At 33.8% G+C, this 22395-nt stretch overlaps 1 protein-coding gene across 1 annotated transcript in view; it reads left to right on the forward strand.

Annotated features, from left to right (window-relative positions):
* Window positions 1-19646, forward strand: part of LOC106719719 — a 65097-nt gene extending 45451 nt beyond the window's left edge. Inside the window, exon 3 of the mRNA XM_045686310.1 lies at window positions 18014-19646. Within this exon, the coding sequence (XP_045542266.1) occupies window positions 18014-19473 (1460 nt within the window). The 3' untranslated portion in view covers window positions 19474-19646. The remainder of the gene's footprint in view (window positions 1-18013) is intronic.
* The last annotated feature ends 2749 nt before the right edge of the window (window positions 19647-22395 follow it).

The raw sequence follows: 22395 nt of genomic DNA on the forward strand, positions 1-22395 counted from the left end.
AAATTGGAACACCATAAAGCATACATGTAACATGCTAAACTAAACTAGTGTTATATTAAATATGACTGTGGAATATTTTCCAATAGCTTTACGTTGAACTTTATCTGTCTGCCAATGCGAGTTGAAACTCTGCCAAAATATAAAACCATCTGGCGCCTACTGGCAGCCTCTTCTTACACGTTATTTAATCAAATTCTTACATTTTACGATGTTTACATTTCCACGTCATGTTAGTAAACAGTACTATTTCAAAGAAACAGTTAACAAGATTCCAAAGATCCCTGGATGAATATACGAGTAATTTTAAATTCAACAACAAATATTATTATTAAACTTTATCCGGTATCTTTTCGGAGCGAATTAGAAGTAAGAATAAAAAAAGAACATTTATCATTTGTATCCGGTCCCTGCAGGTAATAAGCCTTCCCAATGCCTCAGTATGCGTTCCTCCAAACATCATATTAATCGATTTTTTACCGTCTTCACAAGTTCATTGACTCTTAAAATACTTAAATTACTAATATTTTTTATTCATATACAAATTATATGTCATATACTTTACAAGATTAATATAACACTACCAGTATTCATTGAATAATAAATCACTTGTGATGTTATCTATGATCTTCTAGAAGATGTAGTTTTTGTTTGCTTATTGAAGTATAGCGAAGACCAGTTTCGAAAAAACGCGTTTTATCTTGTATCTTAGGACTCGATGTAGAGTTCCTTTAAATACAAAACATATCAGACAAATAATATAATTTGTTTCGTACAATTTTTTCCTGAGAGAAAGCATTAAATTAAAAAAAAAACCAATTTATTTTCAAGTAAATTTTCGATTCCCTCAAGAGCCTCGATTCGTACTGTCCAATCCGGTAATAATAACCAAGTCGTTGACAACTCTCTTGATATCTCCCGCAATCTCTATAACAAAATCAAAAATGTTAAGTTTCAAAATAAAATGTTTTATTTTTATGGCAAAACCCAAATACATTCCAAATAATACAAACATTAAAACAGTAAATAAAAATGCTGACATCATTATTCTATTAATGAAGTCGCTCGCTCAATGTTTGCTCCAACCTCAAGTTGAAGAGTTTCGGGAAAATTCCCGCAGAACAAATTATGTTGACTGAATGAATTCGGATTGTAGACTGGAGTCTTTTGTGATTCTTGTTCTCTGTTATTGAATTAAGAATGCTTTAAGTAATTTCATTCATGAATTTTAATTTAATAGCATTATAAATAGATTTTATGAATTAAATATATAAAATAACTTTGGAACAACTTATATTCAATTAATCGTTTTATTGTTGAAATTTCGTCGTAATAAGTACTTAGTGAATATAATTTTACGATGATATCATTTACCAATTTACAAATTACAGGAGCCAGTATTTTTCAGTAATATTCGTTTCTCTTTTGTGCATTAAACACATAAACAAATTAAAATGCGTACATGCGTTCTGTGGTTTGTAAACAATGCTACAAACATTTACACCATGACTCTCAAAGTGGCGCTCACGCAGTGGACCGGAAGTTCACAACGACATCTTATGACCGGCGCGTGACTTCCGGAAGCTCTTGTGTCTGTCACAAATACCAACCACAATTGAAGATGCCTTTTACGGTGCCGTTAATACATAAACGTTCTGACATTTACCTCAACTTATGCAATTTACTTCCTTATATAACATACGCTTCTTTTGGTATGTGTGAAACAATTGACTAATTTGGAACATATCAAATATGGTAAATTATGTAATTTTTTTCCCTATACTGTATGCGCCACTTACAGCGTATGTGTGAATGAACATATTTGGCACAATACGTCAAACATGGTTAGATACATTCTAAAATCGATAATTATTGGAGTCGATGTCTTCTATTTTTAAAAACGAAAAAAAATATGTAGTTTTTATCACAGTGTTTAGATCAATCTTAATTTATGTCCGTAAAATTGCGTAACTTAATTTGTAGCATTGGCCGAAAGAAATCGCGGGCCTTAATAAAAAGACGGATCACTGGAAGTGAGAGAGTCGAATAGTCGGAAGAACTTCAAACGAATTTGGTCCTAGCTTCGAATGCTACAGATAATGAAATTGGATTTTAGTAAATTACGTAATATTGTGTAACCGATGAAATTTTAGAACCCTTCAATTTCTGGGCTGGTCAAAATCATTCAATTCGTGACAATTTGGAGAACAGTGAGTCTACAACAATCAATGGGTCAGTAAAAATGGTCAGATGACATTTAATTTGTAAGCCAACCAAAAGTGGTAAAGGTCAGGTTGTCGGTGCGTGAAGGAGTGTTTCATAACAGGTATAGTACGATAAGTCGGCCGCAAGTAGAAAGTTGATATCGCGGCCACGCGGTCGCCGCACACCGCACGCGACAATAACAAACTCTGATTGTTATTGAATCTATATATATATATATAGATTCAGGACAGTAGGGACATAAACGTAAGTATATCTAATACATCTCAAATATAAAATGTCACCTATTTACTTCGGCCGACACCGACTGCGAAATAACAATAATTATACAATATAGACATGTTACAAGAAAGAAGAGAACTTTCTTTAGAGTTTAGAGACACGCAATATACGCGCTTGTCGTGGAGTTGCGGAAAACTGAGCCCCTACTACTAACTACTAGAGTTTAGAGAGTTTTCATGACATTATTTTGTTTCTTTTTAGTGCATTTTGTTTGAATTTTTTTATGTTACTTTTGAGTGCATTTTGTTTGAAATTGGTTTTTTAGGTTACTTTTGAGTGCATTTTGTTTGAAATTGGTTTTTTTAGGTTACTTTTGAGTGCATTTTGTTTGAGATTGTTTTTTTATATCATAAGATGGCAAACGAGCAAGCGACCACCTGAATTAGCCTTAATAGCGAAACGACCGCTGCCCATAGACATCTGCAAATGCCTAAAATACAAATACAGAAAGAGGATATTTCCCCTTTCTATGCGAATAGGGCCTCCGTCAAATCCACTTCCCCTTCCCATCCTTGACTTATAAGAAAACTAAAAGTAGAAGACTAATTAGGATCCGTCACGCATCCATCGGACGAAAAGCGCTTCCACTTCACGCCTGTCTTCTGTGCGGTCGTGATATTGCACCGGGCATGCCGGTCGATTCGTGCAACAGATAATGTTGTTGCTGGCGTCTACTACAGTTACTATGTTTTTTGATCATATTTAACAATTTCAGTGCCAAAAACTCTCACTACAAGGTTACTTTAATGTCAAAACTGAACAGCTCTTCATTTTTACGAAAAGTACAAAAAAATTTAAGAATTCCATCGAAAGTTTGCGACTACGATGTAAGGCATTTTACATTCAGTAAGCATACATGTTCCTTGGAGAAAGTAAACATTTGGCTTGCAGATGTCGCTGTAGAGATGCGGCTGACTCCGGAACAATGGGAAAGTGCACGTCCTTTACAAACCGGTTCTATTCCAAAATCAATTGCTTCTTTATTTTAATGAATCATTTAATATTTGCTGCACGTATCTATACTAAGCAAATATTCCGAGTCCGCATCTTTCTGTTCTAATGTGTCTCTAATATGCACTCTGTTTGCCGATTAGTTAGTACCGGTTTTTACTTTTTTTTTAACGATACTACACGGAATTGATGAAACGAATTTAATTATTATTTTACATATGCAACAGATAAATTGGATTTTTTCATCACCGGACATTCAAAAATATAGAAGAATTTTGATTATATTCCAATTTCATATTTCTCTTGTTAACAAGAAGATTTTATAAGCGAAAATAAATAGAATCTTTGAATTATTATATCTGAGATAGTTCGCATCATGCGCTGGGAAGCGTATGTTGTGTTTATATTATATGAAGCGACTCGCTGGAAACTTTTCCCCGTCAGTGTTTATGTTAGTTTTTAAGACTATAAACATATAAATCATGTTAATGTTGATAGGAGGGATGGGAATCTAGTACTATGCGAACACAATAACATGAGACTTGTGTTTATCGCGAGGCACCTGTCTTGTCTCCGGGTGTGTCATTACGAGTAATGAAGAGAAATTATGTATGTTAACATATCCACAATAGTGTAGAATACTACAAACGCTGTGACGTCATAGAGCTCTGTTCTTATGTAATCTTTTTAAATTTAGTAATTCTTTAATCGTTTCTAAAAGATCATCAATGTAAATTGATTGTAACTTTGATGACATTTGATATTCCACATCAGTGAATCATAGCTTGTAATTTGAAATAACGTTCAGCCGTTAATTCGGATTGACCCTTTAATTGGTAAATGCGACGTTCCAACTCAATTTGCCTGCAATTAGTGGAACATGCGCATAAGGTATAAAGTTCACTTAACACATCGTCATATAAATTGCCACTTTACAGACACGTCACATCCCTTTTAGACAATTCTGTTGGTTAAAAATGCATTCTCCATAAAGTCAAATTATCATTTTTTGTATTTGAATGAGTGAGGTTAACAATTTATCTTATTAATATTATAAATGCTAATGTTAAGATGGTTGGATGGATGTTTGTTTAAAGGTATCTCTGGAACGGCTTAACGGATCTTGATGAAATTTGGCACAAATGAAGAACATAGTCTGGAAGAACACAAAGGCTACTTATTAATTTTCCTCGTAGACGGAGTCGCGAGCGACAGCTAGTCATGCAATAAAATAATGTTACTTCAAATCTAGCAATATTTTAATTTTCGTACATTGTAATGTCATTTGAAATCACGTTTGATGTATTAATAAATTTGTATATAGGATACTTATTCATATGACGGAGCTCAATTTCACTGTGCAAATGTTCTATTTGCTTGAGCAGTGGTTCGTTACTTTCTTTTACTTAAAATTAAAGTAAACTTTACAATATAAAGTATGGCAATAAGGAAAGAACTTTTGAGTTTTCAATTGTGGTTATAAGAATAGATTAAAAAGATGAGATCTGGCGTCAGAGCTTCATCATTGTTGTTAATGACTTCATGCGTATGTATGTATATCAACATAGATCTTTTGTTTACAGATATCGTAAACATTGATTAAATTATGTGCATCCACGTCTACGTACAGTATTATCATGAGCTCACTATACGTCCTCACCGAGGGGCTCGGAGCCTACTCTAAGTTAGGGATGATTAGGCCATAGTCAACCACGCTGGTCCAGTGCGGGTTGGTTGACTTCATACTATCTTTAAATTTCTTCTCAGATATATGCATCATGATGTTTTCCTTCATCGAAAGAACGTCGGATAAATGTACATATGTAAATCGAAAAACATTGGTACATGGCGGGATTCGAATCTAGGAGCTGCAGGCTAAGCCACCGACACTCTCACTGTATATTGTCACGTCTGTTAGTTCAAAGACAATGAGAAAAAAAAATTAACAGTGAAATACTACCCTTACCAATTTCACATAGCCATATTACTTATAATATTGATTTATAATGATGAAGTTTAACTTTCAATATTATTGAGTTGAAAGATTAGAATATAATTTCAACATTATATTTATACAATATTAACCATAACTATAACCAAATAAGTATTGTTAGAGGTGATAAAGTTAATCGAATCCATTAACCATGTTATATTTTCAAATGCAAACATAATTTCTCAATAACGAGCAATATTGTACTGTTATTCTCTATTTGTTTCGATTGAACTCATTTGGCACACTTTGATATAACAATAATATCCATAATGTATTTAAAATAATTTTAACATATAGCCTTGAATACTAATTTGTTCTGCTAGCTTTCTGTTATCACAATTTATAGTAAAACTTTGTTTGATTTTCGTATTAAGTATAACTAATTAAAGTTAATTTCAAGCATATTTTAATATGTACAGTTTTACGATCTTTGTCTTTAATTGCTTAAGTTTTATTAGATTCTTGTCTGACGACTTTATTTACGGCGCTATATTAGTTAATTAAAGGTATAATACGATTTAAAAAAAATTACCTCTTTCATACTAGGAGGTGACAAACAAGTAAGAGTCCACCTCAATTCGCTAAAATATCGAATTATGTTTAATTCTAATTATAAATTATTTTAATTTTAATGTATTAAGACAGTGTAACAAATCCAATGTACTACGAGTACAAGGTCATCATTAATAATTCCAGAAGATGATGATGAAGAAGAAGAGTGTGCTGCAGAGAATCCAACGAACATACACTCTTTAGATTCCCGCAAACTTAACAATATATAAGCAGAGAGTTGAAGAAATATTTAGCTGCTTCAAAAGTTATACAACACCGTGTGAACTCTTTGTTTCCAAACAAATGCGGAAGACGTTGACGAACGAAAAACTGGTATTGATTTTTTTACGTCAATAAAATACGATAAAAAAAAACAACATCGGAGTAGAAAATTTAAATCAAGTTTTATAAAGCATTTTTCAAATTTGCGGATATAATGAGGAACGAAGAAATATTATTAACATACATGTATTGTGTTATTAAGTATTTTTGATACATTATTAACGCTATTTTACCCATGTAATAAAACTATGTACTAGTAGTACATACATATTGTAATTTAAATTAGGTGAAGATGTTCTAAAGTATTTTCGGGTCGCGATTTCAAACGTATTTCAACAGACGCTCTTAATTTCACATCTATTTTATATAGTTTGGTGATGTCAATAAAAAGCTTTTATTTTGCGTCTAATTTGCCAATGTCTTGTTTTGACGTGCTATATCAAGTGCCGAGTATTAGCGCCGTTAGTATTTAGAACCTCCATACAAGTAATATTGATTCACATATGTTCAGGTTTATCAGCAATATCCCAAAAGAGGCGCCGGGGACCAGTTCTTGCTCGACGCAGCTAGCGGTGTGTTTACATGCGGTGAAGTAGCGCCGGCGACAGCACCGGTCCAACTGGTTAACTAAATTATTTCGTATTCTCGTGAGAAATAATCTAGTTTTTAGAGTTCTCTCGTTTTGTCATAGTTGAAGTAAATACTAGAATAAATGTAAATAATGAACATCTTGCCTTAGTGAAATTGAAAAGGGCATAAAACCGGATAGTAAATAAAATATCCTTTAAGACATGTTTACGAATATATTTCTGGAATGTGACTCTGTTTGACAACTATTAGCTTTCAATTTGTAAACGTTTTATCCTACTGGAGCTGGAATTGAGTATACTAGCATTGTCCACAATAATTTCCTCGGCTAGAACTAGTTAACGAATTTTGTTTTTTTAAATGTCAGATGAAATGAAGGCTTGCGCCAACAATCACATTGTTATAGTACATTGTTCATTATTCTGTTATTACATTGATACCGACTGGAGACAATAGATAAAACTAAACAGAATTGATCAATACCAGTTGCTGGCAACTTTTTCATAATATACTTATTATATTTGAGAGAGTTGCAACATTGTTCTTTTTAAATAATTAAAGTAATACGAACATTTATATTTATTGCATTATATTGCTCTCACAGTGGACTAGTAAAAATTCAAGTAAGTAGGAGTAAGGATATGGAGCATGTTGTATTTCAAAATGACTAGGAAAACAGAACTCTACTGTTAGTCCATAATATTATCTAGGAATAGTGCGAGTGGCAATATTTTATTAAAGCGAATCCGTACAAACGGAACTGGCATTCAGCCAGGCTTTTAGTACGAACTATGTATTCCTTATTCATTTTGTATATATAGCATATCTATGTGAACATCTAATACAAAACAAAAACCTAAAAAAAACACTTAAGGAAACTTTATAAGAAGACTTTAAAAGAATAGGTGCTAAAATTACTAAACATAATGCAGAACCAAACATTTATAAAATTAGTTATGATGTTAAATTTTTAAATAAAATTTTAACACTTTATTTAATGAACTGGTTTAACTAGTAATAAAATACGTTCTTCTGCTACGTAGGTAAATGTTAAAAGGTCATAGTTTTTTTACAGTTTCGATACCTTATAGCTTAAAATTTTATTACAAGCAACCGTGACAACTACCACCGGTTATTGCGAAAAAAAAACATGATAATTTTAGAATAAACACATGGTATCCTATTGATAACAGATGCCAAATGTCAATGTTATAAAATGCATTTTAGAACACATTTTCAACGACTCTTGTGCGCTATTCGCAACAACGTTTAACAAGTAATTTACGGCACATTAAAGTTGACATTTCGCTGTAGGTACTCGGCGCCCCGAGACGGGTCGTTACTTGCGATTCATAAAGTTCATCCCGGTACCAAGTCTGGAGGGAAATTAACCGCGAATATGTCGACCGTAATTACTATATGATGACCTACGCTTCTTGTTAAGTTGATATTAATACCATTTTTAACTTTAAATTTGTGTTATATCAAAGAATATGTTGGTAATTGCTTTTATATGAATTTTTATCAATAAATACCTTCTCAGGGGAAAAATAACGAAGATCCACACGCTGATTGATACAATCTAATCTGTATTCCTACGTAACTGTGTGACTGTTTGTTTGGCACAAGATAATTTATACAAAATTACAATACACATTATATCGTGCTTTAAAAACATGTTACAAGCTAAAATAGGAATTAAATCCACGATTTAAATAGTAGGCAGTATTATCTTAATAAAATTATAAATGCGAATATTTAGATGGATGGATGGGAGTTTGTATGAAGGTATCTCCGGAACGGTTCAACGGATCTTGATGTAATTTGGGCAGATGTAGAACATAGTCTGGAAGAACACTTAGGGTACTTATTGAGTTTTTTTTAATTCCGCGCGGATGAAGTCGCAAGCGACAGCTAGTGTGTTAATAAACTCTAAGTTGTGGGTCTGTTAGGTTTAACCTTCACTCTATATTATTTCTAGAAACATTTCTTGTTAAACTTTAGTTTAATTCTGTTTAACTTACAAACTAAATTATAGAAATATTATAACAAGTATAAAGCGATAGAAAAAATGTGGAGAGTGTAAAAACTACTTATGTAAATTTAGTGTTTTATGTTGAATTAATTATTTAATCGTTAAATCATTTTTAAACCAGCTTTCATAAAAAAATAGTGACGAGTAAAAAAGTAAATCCTTTACACATGAATAACATTTTATCATTTATAGATATTAAAAAATTACATCGATCATTGATAAAATTAAAAGAAATATATTATTTTTCAATGTCATATTGTTCATATTTTACGCTTTGTAGAAATAAACAACAATATTTTCTAGTGTTATTATGAGTATATATTATTTTATTAACCAAGTCGTTGACCGATCGCCCTTTCCACCTCAAAGTCGGAGAACCGTTTACGTTATAATGTTGGTATCAATAAACGAGAGATGTTTGTTATAATGTTAGCACAAGGCGAGGGGTGTATGTTGCACTGATTATCCGCAGCCACCCTCAGGGTGTTGACATCGTATTGACATAGAATAATGTTCGTGCCACACTACTCGTTGCTGCACATATAGTTTCAATGAAATCTAAATTTTGTTTCAGTATTGCATGGTATTAAACTATGTTCTATTCATCACAGAAGTTCACACCAAGCTTCTTAGCTACTACATTTGTAGTTTTAACTTAACACAGATTACGTAATGTATAGACAGACAGAATACAATTAGTGATGCAATAAAGTGAATGTGAAATAAACTTAGACTGTTTTCTTTCTCCCGTCAAGATTATGTAACTTATAACAATTTTATTAGTACTTACATTATTTAACCTTGGTTTTCTGAGATCAAAATCTCTATATAAAATACATCGTCACCCCTGTCATAATCTTTGACAAAACAGAAATAACATTATGTTAACAATCGTTTATCCATCGGATGTCGAGATTTGTGTGCTTCTAAATCTATTATCAAAACGCTGCATCATAATTAGTCAATTTTCTGAATTTATAAATCAGATGTTGTTGTTGTTGTCTCTGGATTTACTTTATCTGTGACACCGTAAGAGGAAACGGGTTATTGCCCTCATTACACGGCACAGAGTATGTAAGCTATCGGAGCTGAGCTGACTCTGTACGGAAATTAAGTTTTATGTTGTCTTAGTACTTGTTTGCTACGATAAATGGAAACGACATACAATCTGCTTTCTACTTTTATATTGATCATTTATTTTCGCATTAATTGAATAGAAATATAGAACAAACAAACGAATATATAAGAGTTTATTTACCAGTATATAATCTGTATAAATTGAAAAGATCAACACAGCAACCAAAATGAATTTATTACGTTGCTAAAAACACTTATTATAAAACAATATATGTACCTACATATTTACAGACATTATGTCCTCGAACTCTATTCACGAATACATTTCGTTATTAACTCTATAACTGCCCGCGTTATTCTTATTGATATCATTTCATCTTTTTTCATAACAAAAAAAGGCAAAGGCCTTTGTGGATTATGCCACCTCTTTGACAGAACGCATACTCTTTGTATACCAAAGAGGTGGGATACAAAATTCTGCACTCAACATCATATCCAGTAATAAAACTAAAAGAAGAAATAAAACTAACGCCGATTGAATTTTTTTTGTTAAGAATTAAACTCATAGTTTATTTGATTTCTATATATGTATATGTCCGTTAGGGATCGTGGTCGTGACCGTGAGATCTTAAGTGGGTCATTGCGGCGCCCAAGTAGTAGATATGAAGATACTTAACATATGTATGTCTACATCATGATATTATACTAAAGATTGCTTATTAAATCGCGAAAAAAACTAAAATAATTACAATGAAACTTAATTACCCCAAAAAAATTTGTCAGACACTATTCAGTTAAACACGGGTTTTAACTCTTTGACCGCCGCTGATTGATATTATGGACGTCAACGTGGTTATATGTTTCGTATGTTTCATCAAAAATACTAACACCACACTGCTTTCATAAGCCTACTATGCTTAATAATGTTTCAATCGTCATGATTTGTTAAAAATCCGCGCTGAGCGTAAGAGTCACGGTATAAAAAGGGTTGACATATGTTTAAGTTAAAATGTATCTGAAAAACTGTTTAAGTTTTAAGGTAAGGTATTTTACACCTAAATACAGCTTTAAGAAAGTAATTTTTCAAGTAATCATTACGTTCTCATTAACTCTCACTACGTGTCGACATTCAACTGTTTTAGTCAAAATATTTGTGTGACTGTAATTAAAGAGAATTATCACATATCATCAACATCGTTATGTCCAAAAGATATGTCAATTTTATAGCGTTAATCGTTTAAGTTAATTAAAGAGGCAACAAGTATGCCATGACCGCAAGAGTCATGCCAAAATTGAATTTATTACGTCCGCAAAATTACATGTCACCAAAAAAGTGACTTAAGAAGATGTTATATTTATTTAAACTAACAAGATAAAAAACAAAACATTCATAATTCTCCAAAAATACATTTACATTGACTGCTTTATGGTGTACATTTTATACATCTATACAAATTATAGCAAATCTTATGAAATCAATCAAAATATGAATAGAAAGCGTGGGACATAAAAAACATACTTAACAAATAATTATCTTCTTAAAAATAGAATTTCCAATTGAATAATGGTATATCAAAGTACTCTCAATCGGTTTACAAAACAATTTTTACATAACTTTAGAAACAATAGGGGAAAAGTTCGTGTTACCGCGCGCTTTTGAATGTCGTCACCACTCACTGGAAATATAGACGGAGAAGTTATCGTCCATGACTTTGGTAGAAGTTTTGTAGCAAATATGTTTGATTAGAACGAGATTTCTTTTATTACAACAGCACTGGTACCACACTTCAGTTTTCTTTTAATTATTAAGAAGAGAAAAATTCTCGAAGCAGAAGAAAGACGAGGAGTAGTAAAGCCTACTGTAATGCTCAGTCGTATTAAAATTATATTTTAATATAGATTCTCGCTTCAGTTCGTGTCTTGGATTGCGTAATGCAGTCATAACACGTAATGGACTGTGTCCACTGACGTTGGCCGGCTAATGTATTTGCAACTCCTCGTGCATACGTTATGAAGCGTTATTACTGAACAATGATCGAGCGGCCACACGTACGTAATATCTGTTATATATTGATGATTACGTATAACCGTTGACAATCATGTAATATCAAGATAGACATTTTCACTTGGTTCCTAATTATTATAGAAATAGGAATCACTTGTCATCTTTATTATACCCAAAGATATTTAACATATGTGTGAGTTAAACCCCAAGCCACGAGTTGTTGCCAGTGGGTAACAAGTCTAGTTTCACACCTCTACGTTTATTACTGAAGATCACGCTATAGACGATTATGATTAACTTGCAGGAAAACGACTAATGTACGCTCTATAACTGATTAGACCTAAACTGTAAAAGGTAGTGTCAAAATCGCGAAGTAGTATATTTTCCATCAAGTATTATTAAAACAAAGTATGATAAAGCTTTGAAAATTGGATCCACCGTGCGATACAATATCTTCTGGTGTGTAATAGAGAATTGATTGAGGAAGCTACATTGCCGATTGTGTTATGCGATCGTAAACGACGTCGTGTACGCAGCGCGTCATGCATGCGCAACAATTGGCGATAACCAGTGTTTTGTAACAGGCAGGACGCTGCAGCAAATGAAGCGTACTCGTATAACTAATGGTACTTACATGCATTTCACAGTACACGGATTTACATATCTAGCTGTTCCTTACTACATCGTTCACATCTTCGGTTTAAAACTGTTATAAATATCTCTAAGGAATTCATACGACACTATGAAGACCATCAAAACCAGGTAGAAATCTATTTGCTTGGTAATAAAGCACGGGTATCTGCTAGCTTATAAACTAAATATACTGTACAAACCTAGTTTATGCAGTAGCATAAACTAGGTTTGTATATTATTTCTTATTTGCAAGGAATTTAAATAAACTTATTTTATATTATTTTAGTGAATTAATTAAAACATTCATATGTTAACTAAATATTTCCTTATCATCTTATAGCTTATTTATATTTAAACAAAACAAGAAGTTGACTTCTGTATGTATGAGTCACCTGTCCAGCACCCAGCAGTGACATTGATGCGAGGGCAATGACTGGTGGCCGGAACAATAGGCGCTGACAAACTGATAGTAAATCATAGCTTCGATGGCACAATGCCCAGCAATGATACCAATACTTAATGACATCCGATGGCTCAGGCTTGTATTTGGAGTTGTCAACTTTCGGTATAAATGAGAAACCACTGGACGTCACATGTCCATCCTTGAACCTCCTCCTATCCTTGGCGCACTACGACGACTACTGTATTTACATTTTTTTAAGGAATATAACAAATAAGGAAGGAGGTAATTGATCGAGACATGACTTAGAGCAACAGGTAGTTATGAGTAGCATGAATTTTAAGTATTGAAGAAACTAGCGTACTTTATTATTTCATGTAAGGCAAAATCAATAACTCCTCAGGCTCACACGCTTACTCTTTGTTAAAAAAGATTTTTATAATTAAAGTCGTGTCAATCTTCAATATGAAATAGAGAACATGTGTGTCAGTCAGTCACCGGCTATAGCAAATAGTAAGTCAGGAAACCTGTGCGTTTCCCGGCCGATTGCGTGCGACACACACATTGCGTCACAACGGATCGGTCTCTTGCAACAGCGCTATCTCTTGTGCAACGTTAATAGACCAGTTTTCGCCAGTAAAACTGGACTTACCAATACGCTATTTGTATAGGAAGCATGTTGATTCAAAAATCTGTCGAAAAGTTGATTTTCATTTGTTTTGGCTAAACTTTAACCACGTCACGTAGCGACAGATAGTGATATACGTATGTACGTATACCATAATTTTAGCTTGAGAACAGTGCCTTAAAGCCAAAAACATTTCCAATTGAGAGGTTTCTCTTTATTTTAGACTATAGAGCATGCTTTCTTTTCATGAAGTTTTTTTATATGTTTGGCAGATGTGTGATTTGTGGGTTTCTGACCAAAATATCTCTTTTGCCTCAGAAACCCACGGTAAATAATTACGAAGACGTTGGATAATTGTAACATCAAATCATCGAAATATTTTCATTTACTTGCGCATTTTGCAATTAGCATACGACTGGTATATAGCGGATCTAATCTGTTTTTGACCAGGTAATGGCTAGTGCAAGTTACGTAAGAATCCTTTTGTATTAAGATTTCTGCAAATTGCACGAAAAGTTGCTATAGATAGACAAAATATTTTAATAAATAGGATAAGAATTGAATTAAAATGTGTTTATGCCGCATTAAAAAATCGTTTACGCAATTCCACAGCGAAGTTAAATCTGCAACAAAATCATAAACATAATTAATGTGTTCGCGAGCATTGCACAACAGAAAATACGTTGCGAAACATTTCACTAGAGACCTTGATTCCGCGAAAAACGTATTTGTTCAGCGGCAGCTTATAAAGACCTACCAATTACTAAAACGTTAGCATAGAAAAACATTTACATAATTATATCGAATACTGTGATGCGATGCATCTTACCTATATCATTATGAAATGTGCCTGATACATTAAATTATTTTTCAATAATTATTTAATGACAACTTTTATATGTCTAGTTTAATTAAATAGGATTCGTTTACGTTTTTGCATCGTTTAAACGTATTCAAACCTTATATAAATATCAAAGGATATATAAATTTACCTTTCGGGAAAGTTATCTTCCTTCGCTGGATATCAACAACTCGTCGGATCGAGAGAAAGTCGCTCCTATCCACTTGGTACTTGCTTCACCCACTTACATGTAGGTACGTCGTATTGGCCCTTCAACTGTCTTTGAGCTGTTCTGAACTAGGGACTAGGATTAGACTGCATTAAATGTTCGTTTCTTCACGTATTCATACTATGGCTTTGAAGTTTGACGTAAATTTCGTAATTTAATTTGTATTGTGTATTGTGAGTTACTTTTTAAATTACTGCGAGCGCAATTTGTTTAATTATGTAGTAATAATAGCTTAACTCTATAAAATACATTTTCACTTAAGAATAATTTACTCAATATGGTCTATCAAACAAATATATAAGTGTTGTTTTAAGATTTGATATATAACAGGATACATAAATACATAGTCTTGCAAGTTTTTAGTTGTAGGTACATTATGTATTACTTTAATGACTGCTGACGAGCTGGAAATTTTATTCAATGCAAAAAACGTGTTTGAAATAATCATTATCGTGGCAAAAAAGGCAAATAAACTTGTTTGTTTGATAGAAACATTTTATTAATCAATCATTACATATATATCATTATTTTGAAATATCTAATTTTAATAGCTTTAACCTTTTAGCGAGAAATACTCTGTGTACCTATATGTAACAATGTGTTTTTAAAGGATTTAAGCAGCAACTCATAAAAATATGAGCTATATTTATATGCGATTCGTAGGAAAGATTGAAGGATTATTACATTAGGGTCTTTATCGACAAAAGAAACTGTTAAGCAAGTAATTTCCACGCATTTATTCTTTCAAATAATTATTTCTTTCTTAAATACCTATACTACTTTTGAAAGAAATTATTATGATATGAAAGCAATCTAAATTTTGTCCAATCAACTTGTAAATTAAAGCACTGAAAGAAAAAGAACCACACGCCTTCAAAACGATAACAACCACTTAGCCTAATCGGTGAAAACGTGCTCCGAATGCATTGCGTAATTTTACAAAACACCACACAAAAATGTCGATCGACGAACACGTAGAGGTCAACGACCTGCATACTATGTGGTGGACAAAATCTCAGGCTAAGATAAAAGTGAAAGTTATATACAAGATCGTAACGGACGTGCGAGCAACACCGCGTGCCTACACTAGCCGCAGGAAGCCAAGCGCGGATGATCGCCGCACGCATTAAGCGAAAGATTTTTTTTTAGAAACTAAATTTAAACTGAAAAATTGTAGTGGAGATAATGATAGAGTGGATAAATATACACATCAAAAAAGTCTAAGCAACACATATAAATTTCAATTTTACAATGTGTTTTTGGATTAAATCCTTAGTATTTTCGTACTTTTATTATTTATTAATGCTTTTTTGATATTAAACAACAATTGTTTTTTTTTATTTACTTTTTAATAATCTTAATTACCAATAAATACGAGTTAGGAATGTTTGTACGTAGTACAAAGTAAGGTGCCTAATCAACTAAACTTAAAGTAAAATTTAATGGTTGTACAAAAATTGCATAAATTAATACAAAGTGTGGTCTCCTCTGTTATGGAGATCTTGCTGGCACTGATTATTCATAGAATCGATGAGACTGTTAATGTGATCCTACGGTAATTGCTCCCAATGAAATTTTAGTAAGTCCATCAGTTGTTGGGTTGTTGTCACTCCATCCAAGTCATTTAAAACACGTCTCTGGAGCATGTCCCGTGCATGCTCGATGGGGTTGAGGTCTGGCGATTGTGCAGGCCAAGGCAATACCAGGAAGTTTTCCCTTGCCAAGTACTCCCGTGTGTGCAAAGCTGTATGCGAACGCGCATTGTCATGCATCAAGGTGAAATCGAAGCCAAGCGCTTGTGCGAATGGACGGACATAAGGTCTTAGAACATCCTCAACGTAATTTACAGCGTTCATGTTACCATTTACAAAAACGAGCTCTGTTTTTCGGTTCTTCATCATACCCGCCCATACCATAACTGTTAAGTCGTTGTATGGATCCACTTCCTGAAGCCACCTCAGTCTTTCAGTATTTCCAGGACAACGGTACACTCTTACCCTTCTAGTATCAGACTAGAACCCAAATCGAGACTCATCGCAAAATAAAATTTTATCCCATTGTTTCCGGGTCCATATAATGTGTTGCCTAAACCATTCATTTCGACGAGCGCGATTCCCGTGACGTATCGGTAGGCACCTAATTGGCCGTCGTGCTCGTAGGCCATACTCATGCAATCGATTTCACACAGTTTGGCAGCTAACAACAACACTACTTGAATTTTGTAGCCTCAAACCTATCTCTCGGGCGGTTAACATCGGCTGGCGTCTTTCAGTCAGTTGTATGTATCGATCTTGCCGTGTTGTTGTACACCTTCCTCGACCTGGGTGCTGCTCAGCAGGATCACCCGTGTTAGTTTAACGCTGATGAACACGGCAAATAACGCTTCTGTTGATACCAAAATACCGAGATACCTGAGATTGAGTTCTTCCTGCTTGCAACATCCCTACAGCTCTCTGCATTTCATCTGCGTTCAAATGACGTCGCTCCATAACGTAAAAAATGTCTCAAAATTCAAATTTGTTCAAAACTTTTTTAATTATTGTTTGAATCTTAAAATTGATACCGAATACTAAATTTTAACAAGCAAAGAAAACGCTGTAAAATTCGAACAAATGCATTCGCTTTTGAATTTGTGAAAAAAAAAACAAATGATACTCGATTTTTTTTTTCACAACCAGCCAGTATGTCCTATAGATCAAAAAAGTTTACATAAGTATTACCTACTTAGTAAAAAAATGATAAAATAATTGATTAATAACATGAAATAGTATGTGTTGCTTAGACTTTTTTGATGTGTGTATATATTAGACTTTCTTTTTTTGAAATGTCTTTCTGAATCCGAAAACATATCTCATAATATATTTTATTATATTAAAGTTTAGTAAAAATTAACAAAGATATTGAAGTTGCAGTTAGCCTGTGGTATAATCTAGAACTTTAGGAGACGTTGATGTTTTGTTGTCCGCCAAGGCGACGTTTTTGTAACAGTCTGCGCTCAATTGACACACTTCCTAATTCCTAAACTGGCTGTGTGCAAATATCGTGCTAGAGCGAATAGGAACTCACATCTGATGGAATTAATTCACACTACTTAATATAAATCAATAGAATAGGAAATTTAAGCAGTTTTTTTCCATACGAAACTGAATTTTATTGATGCTTAAGTTATAATCTTTGTAACATGTTAAAAGTGATTTTTATTACATAATTTCAAGATATTAACATAACAGATTAATTTAGACATTAACAACTATACAAATATAAAATTACGATTAAGAAATTTCTTTTTCTTTTCAGGAGAAAGCTGCATAGAGAAGCCCCTGGCGACTTTGTGGAGAAATTACCAGCAGTCCACGAAGCCCGACGTTGTGATGAAGTTGTCCGTCACCAACTCCGGCTTAAAGGGCTTCACCAAAGAGCATGGCCTAACCGAGTACTGGTCACATCGCATCACCTACTGCGCCAGCCCGCCACACTATCCTAAGCTATTCTGCTGGGTGTACCGGCACGAAGGGAAGAAATTAAAACACGAGCTTCGCTGTCACGCCGTACTCTGCACCAAAGAATCCGTATCAAAGAAGATAACCGAGGAACTACAGTTTAAGTTAAAGCAGGCGCTAGTCGAATTCAAAAAGGACAGAATTTCTAAGCAAAACGCAAGGCTAAGTCTTGCCAACAGTGTATATGAGAACCCGAGCATGCCGCGCAGAAAGATACTGCTGAGTGTCGGCGCCACGAACTATCGACCGCCGCTGGAGAGGTCCAAGTCCGCCCCGAAGCTCGGAGCCATTGAGGAGCTGTGGTCCGAGGAGGACGAGGAGGAAGCCGAAATGAACGCGAAGCAAAACTCTTGTAACTTGGCTTCCGAAAATTTCGGCATCACCCAGTCATTGGACAGGCGACGACAGGAATCGAAATCGCCGCGCAAGTTGTCTTGTCCCGATGGTTTTATTAATAGAATGCAACAAGAATCGGCCAGTAATTTACATGCAACTGATGAGCTAATCGATCTTCTAGTAAAGGATAGTCAATTGAAGGCGGCCAACAATAACCGCGACGAAGCTAGTCAAAACGAAACTGAAAAATCGGAAACTACAATTGAACTTTTGGGGGCGATATCCGAAACCCACGAAAATATGGACAACGCAATTAGCGTCGACGACGTTCGAAAGAAATTGCTAACACAAAGTAACTTCCTCGTCACGGACAGCGACGACGGATCTGTTTCTTCCGGCTGCGAGACCGCGAGCACGGTTACCTCCTCGGACGCCGAGCCTACGTCGCTCCCTTCGCACTTCCCCCACGAAGAAATAAAGGAAATCGACAGCGACGAAGACAGGTCTTCTGTATTTGAGAGAGTTCAAGTTTTTAAACGTGCTTCGTTTATAGATACTAAAATAGACTACACCAACTCTATTCAAGTAATCAATGGTGAAGAAGAGAGTTTGGAGTCGATTCCTAGCGAAGAAGTGAACCATGTACCCATAGGAGAGCGCAATGGTTTCAGGCGACGCTCGACGTACCCGCCGCTACGAACCGACTCCACCGCCATAACTGACCTTGAAGGTAAATTTGAATCGTTACTAGACAACCTGACAGACATGGACAGTCTCAACTCTATCACTGAAACAGAAGTTTATAATAACATGAACAAGAATGCAAGCGACAACGACAGCGCTTGCAGCGACGAATCTGGATATTCTGAATTTTTAGACAACGGAAAAGACAGTATTATCGGTAACACTATAATGGTGTAGAAGTTTAAATCAAAGGCTTACAGCTTTTAAGTGAAATGTAGGAACACCGTAGTTACTGTCTCGTGTTAGTCGTAAGATATGTTATATATAAAATTGAGATTTGTGTAAATAACAGGGTACGCGATGTACTTCATCCAGTTGATGTATTTTTAATTTTTAGATATTTGTATATATATAGTTATTTTAAAGTGTAAAATTTATTTCAATTTTGTAAAATATTTGAGATTTTTATTTTAACTTGTTTTGAATGACCGCGTCTTTACAATCGTCCGTATTTATTATATTGTTTTAATAACTTACCGTACGATAACTTAGCTATGTCGTAACATACGCGAAGGTCCGTAGATACTTAGGTACATTCCATGTTTCGTCACTTTCAATCGTGTCATTCATTAAATAATTGTAAGTAGTGAAGAAAATTTTGGAGAAAATAAAATAAGAAAATGACATAATAAACAATCTTTTATTTAATCCTTTATGTAATAATAATAATAAATTTTATTGATCTACAAGATTTTACAATTTCTCTGAACTCTGGACTCTGTCTCCTGTGGTCAGTGGGGATCTGCATTACAGGAAGTAGTGCCTTCTCTTAATCTAGGTCTCAAATAGGTAATATTTATGCAGTGTGTATGTCTTTGTGTGTGTGCGTGAGTGTTTGCGCGTGTATGAATCGTTTCTTTTATTATTTGTATTATTTTTGTAATAACAAAAGATCCTGTTTCTTCATAATGCAGTTTTAGCAGCTATTGTGTAACATATGTAAAAGTTAATATTCATTTAGTTTCTTAAATACTTATTAATATCACTGTTAAACATTTTTTTTAATTACAAACATAAAGTAACTATTTACGGCGCCAACTTTACTTTCAAAACCAAAATGAATATTTATCATATCTAGCTGCCGGTACTCGGTTACCTGTCACGAGGAAGCGAGAGAAAGTGATCGTACCAAACTGGGTAAAGGTCGAAGAGTTGCAGAGATCCATCGTCTATAAAACTTGTTGCTAAACTATTTCAATACGATGTAGAGTAACGTGACCACACCATGAAGACATGTGTAGCAACACATAGCTATGCAATATACTTCTTATATACGATATAGTTTTTAGGTAGAATGTGATATTGATTTAAATTACATCTTCTTTCTTTTTCTATTCTTCTTGAAGTAAAGCCAACAGTACACCTGATGTTCCATGTACTTACTAGTACCAATAGGCATGTGCAATCTGTAAACAGAGTTTGCTTTATTATTTTACCTGCAATCCCTGACTCCATCTACTCGGAAGTAAAATAAAAACTTTGTAATGTACGAGTTCTTCCAGATTGTACTCTAGATTTATGCCAAATTTCATCGAGGTCAGTTGAACTGTTCTGGAAATAACTTCTAACAAAGATCAATCCATACATCCAAACTTTTGCATGTAATGTAAGTAAGAATTAGTAAGATGTTTATTTTATTAAATTATACGTGGGCTGTTTGAAACATAGGTGACTGAAGCAAATTCTACAATTTTGTTCGAGAAAAATATCATTGTAAGTATTATCAAGAGTAAGTGTGCAACTTTAAATATATTTGTACATTATGTATACATCATGTACTTCCGGAAAACCGAATAAAACTTTTCTTATATTATAATTTCAACGCAGTATTAGATTTCAACGCAGTCATCAAAGTGCGATTCACATTTGTTCCAAAGATAAATTTAAATTGCATAATAAAATGAAACAAAACACTCATGAATTATTGTAAACTGAACTGAGCAGTTAAATGGGTGTATTTTAAAACTACGGCTAGTATTATATAAGACATTCAGTTGCATAATATATCTATGAAGTATGATATTACATACACACGTGTAAATGAGAGTTCATTGATGTTTCATTTGTGATAATTAAAAACACTTGATTCTAATTATGCATAATAATATACGTTTCACATAATCACAGGTACAGGTTTTATGAATGTTCTCTGAGGACTGATGTTTTTTTTATATTATAAAACACCTTATGTGTTTAGTGATAACTGAATTGCACTTTATAATTGACTAGCTGTCGCCGGCGGCTAGCTCGGCTCGTTGCCTATGTGTTCTTCCAGACTATGCTCTACAACAGGGATTCTCAAAGGGGTCGATATTGAACTTAAAGCATTCCTTATTCTTACGTGTTCTTCTATTGACCTAAGTCAGTATGAAAAATAATAATAATAATTGATCTTAAAAGTAGGTAATTTGGCCATGGGGTCTGTGGTAACAGTTCATTTTGGAAAAGGGGAGTCACTTGTCCAAAATAGTTTGGGGATCCCTGCTCTACATCAATGCCAAATTTTATCGAGATCCGTTGAGCCGTTCTGGAGATACCTTGTAACAAACATCCATCCCTTTAAACATTCGTAATTATAATATTAGTAGGATAAGATATAAGATGAAACAATAATTAGGTGAAATACTAATAGAAAAAATCCACAATAAACATTTTAGGAAATTATCAAGTTTTAGAAACTTTAAAGTTTTCACAGCCTAGAGCACATATATAAAAACACAATTAAACGGATCATAATATGTCTGTAGGAATGTTTAAGTGGAAAATTGCGGATAATTATTTAATATCAATATACTCATTTCATGTTTAATGTTTTCTCAAAGGTTTTGCATAAGAATGCTTAGTAATAAAAAGGGTAATGAAAATGTCGGATCGCGCCTCAGCGGTATCGGGTTAAAGCAATAAAACTTAATGATCGTAACGTAATTACAAATAAGCAGTTAAGTTCCGTAACATTTGCGGTGATAGTCCCCTTGTGTTGTGTTCTAGAATAGTCGATGTCACTGGAAAATTCTTAGTTAGCTCTAAGACTATTAATTAGAAAACTATTTGCTGAAATGAAGAATTCCTTCGCTATTGAGATTGTTAAATTAACTGGTT

Source organism: Papilio machaon, chromosome 3, assembly GCF_912999745.1.
Source record: "Papilio machaon chromosome 3, ilPapMach1.1, whole genome shotgun sequence".
In the NCBI taxonomy this organism is placed as follows: domain Eukaryota; kingdom Metazoa; phylum Arthropoda; class Insecta; order Lepidoptera; family Papilionidae; genus Papilio; species Papilio machaon.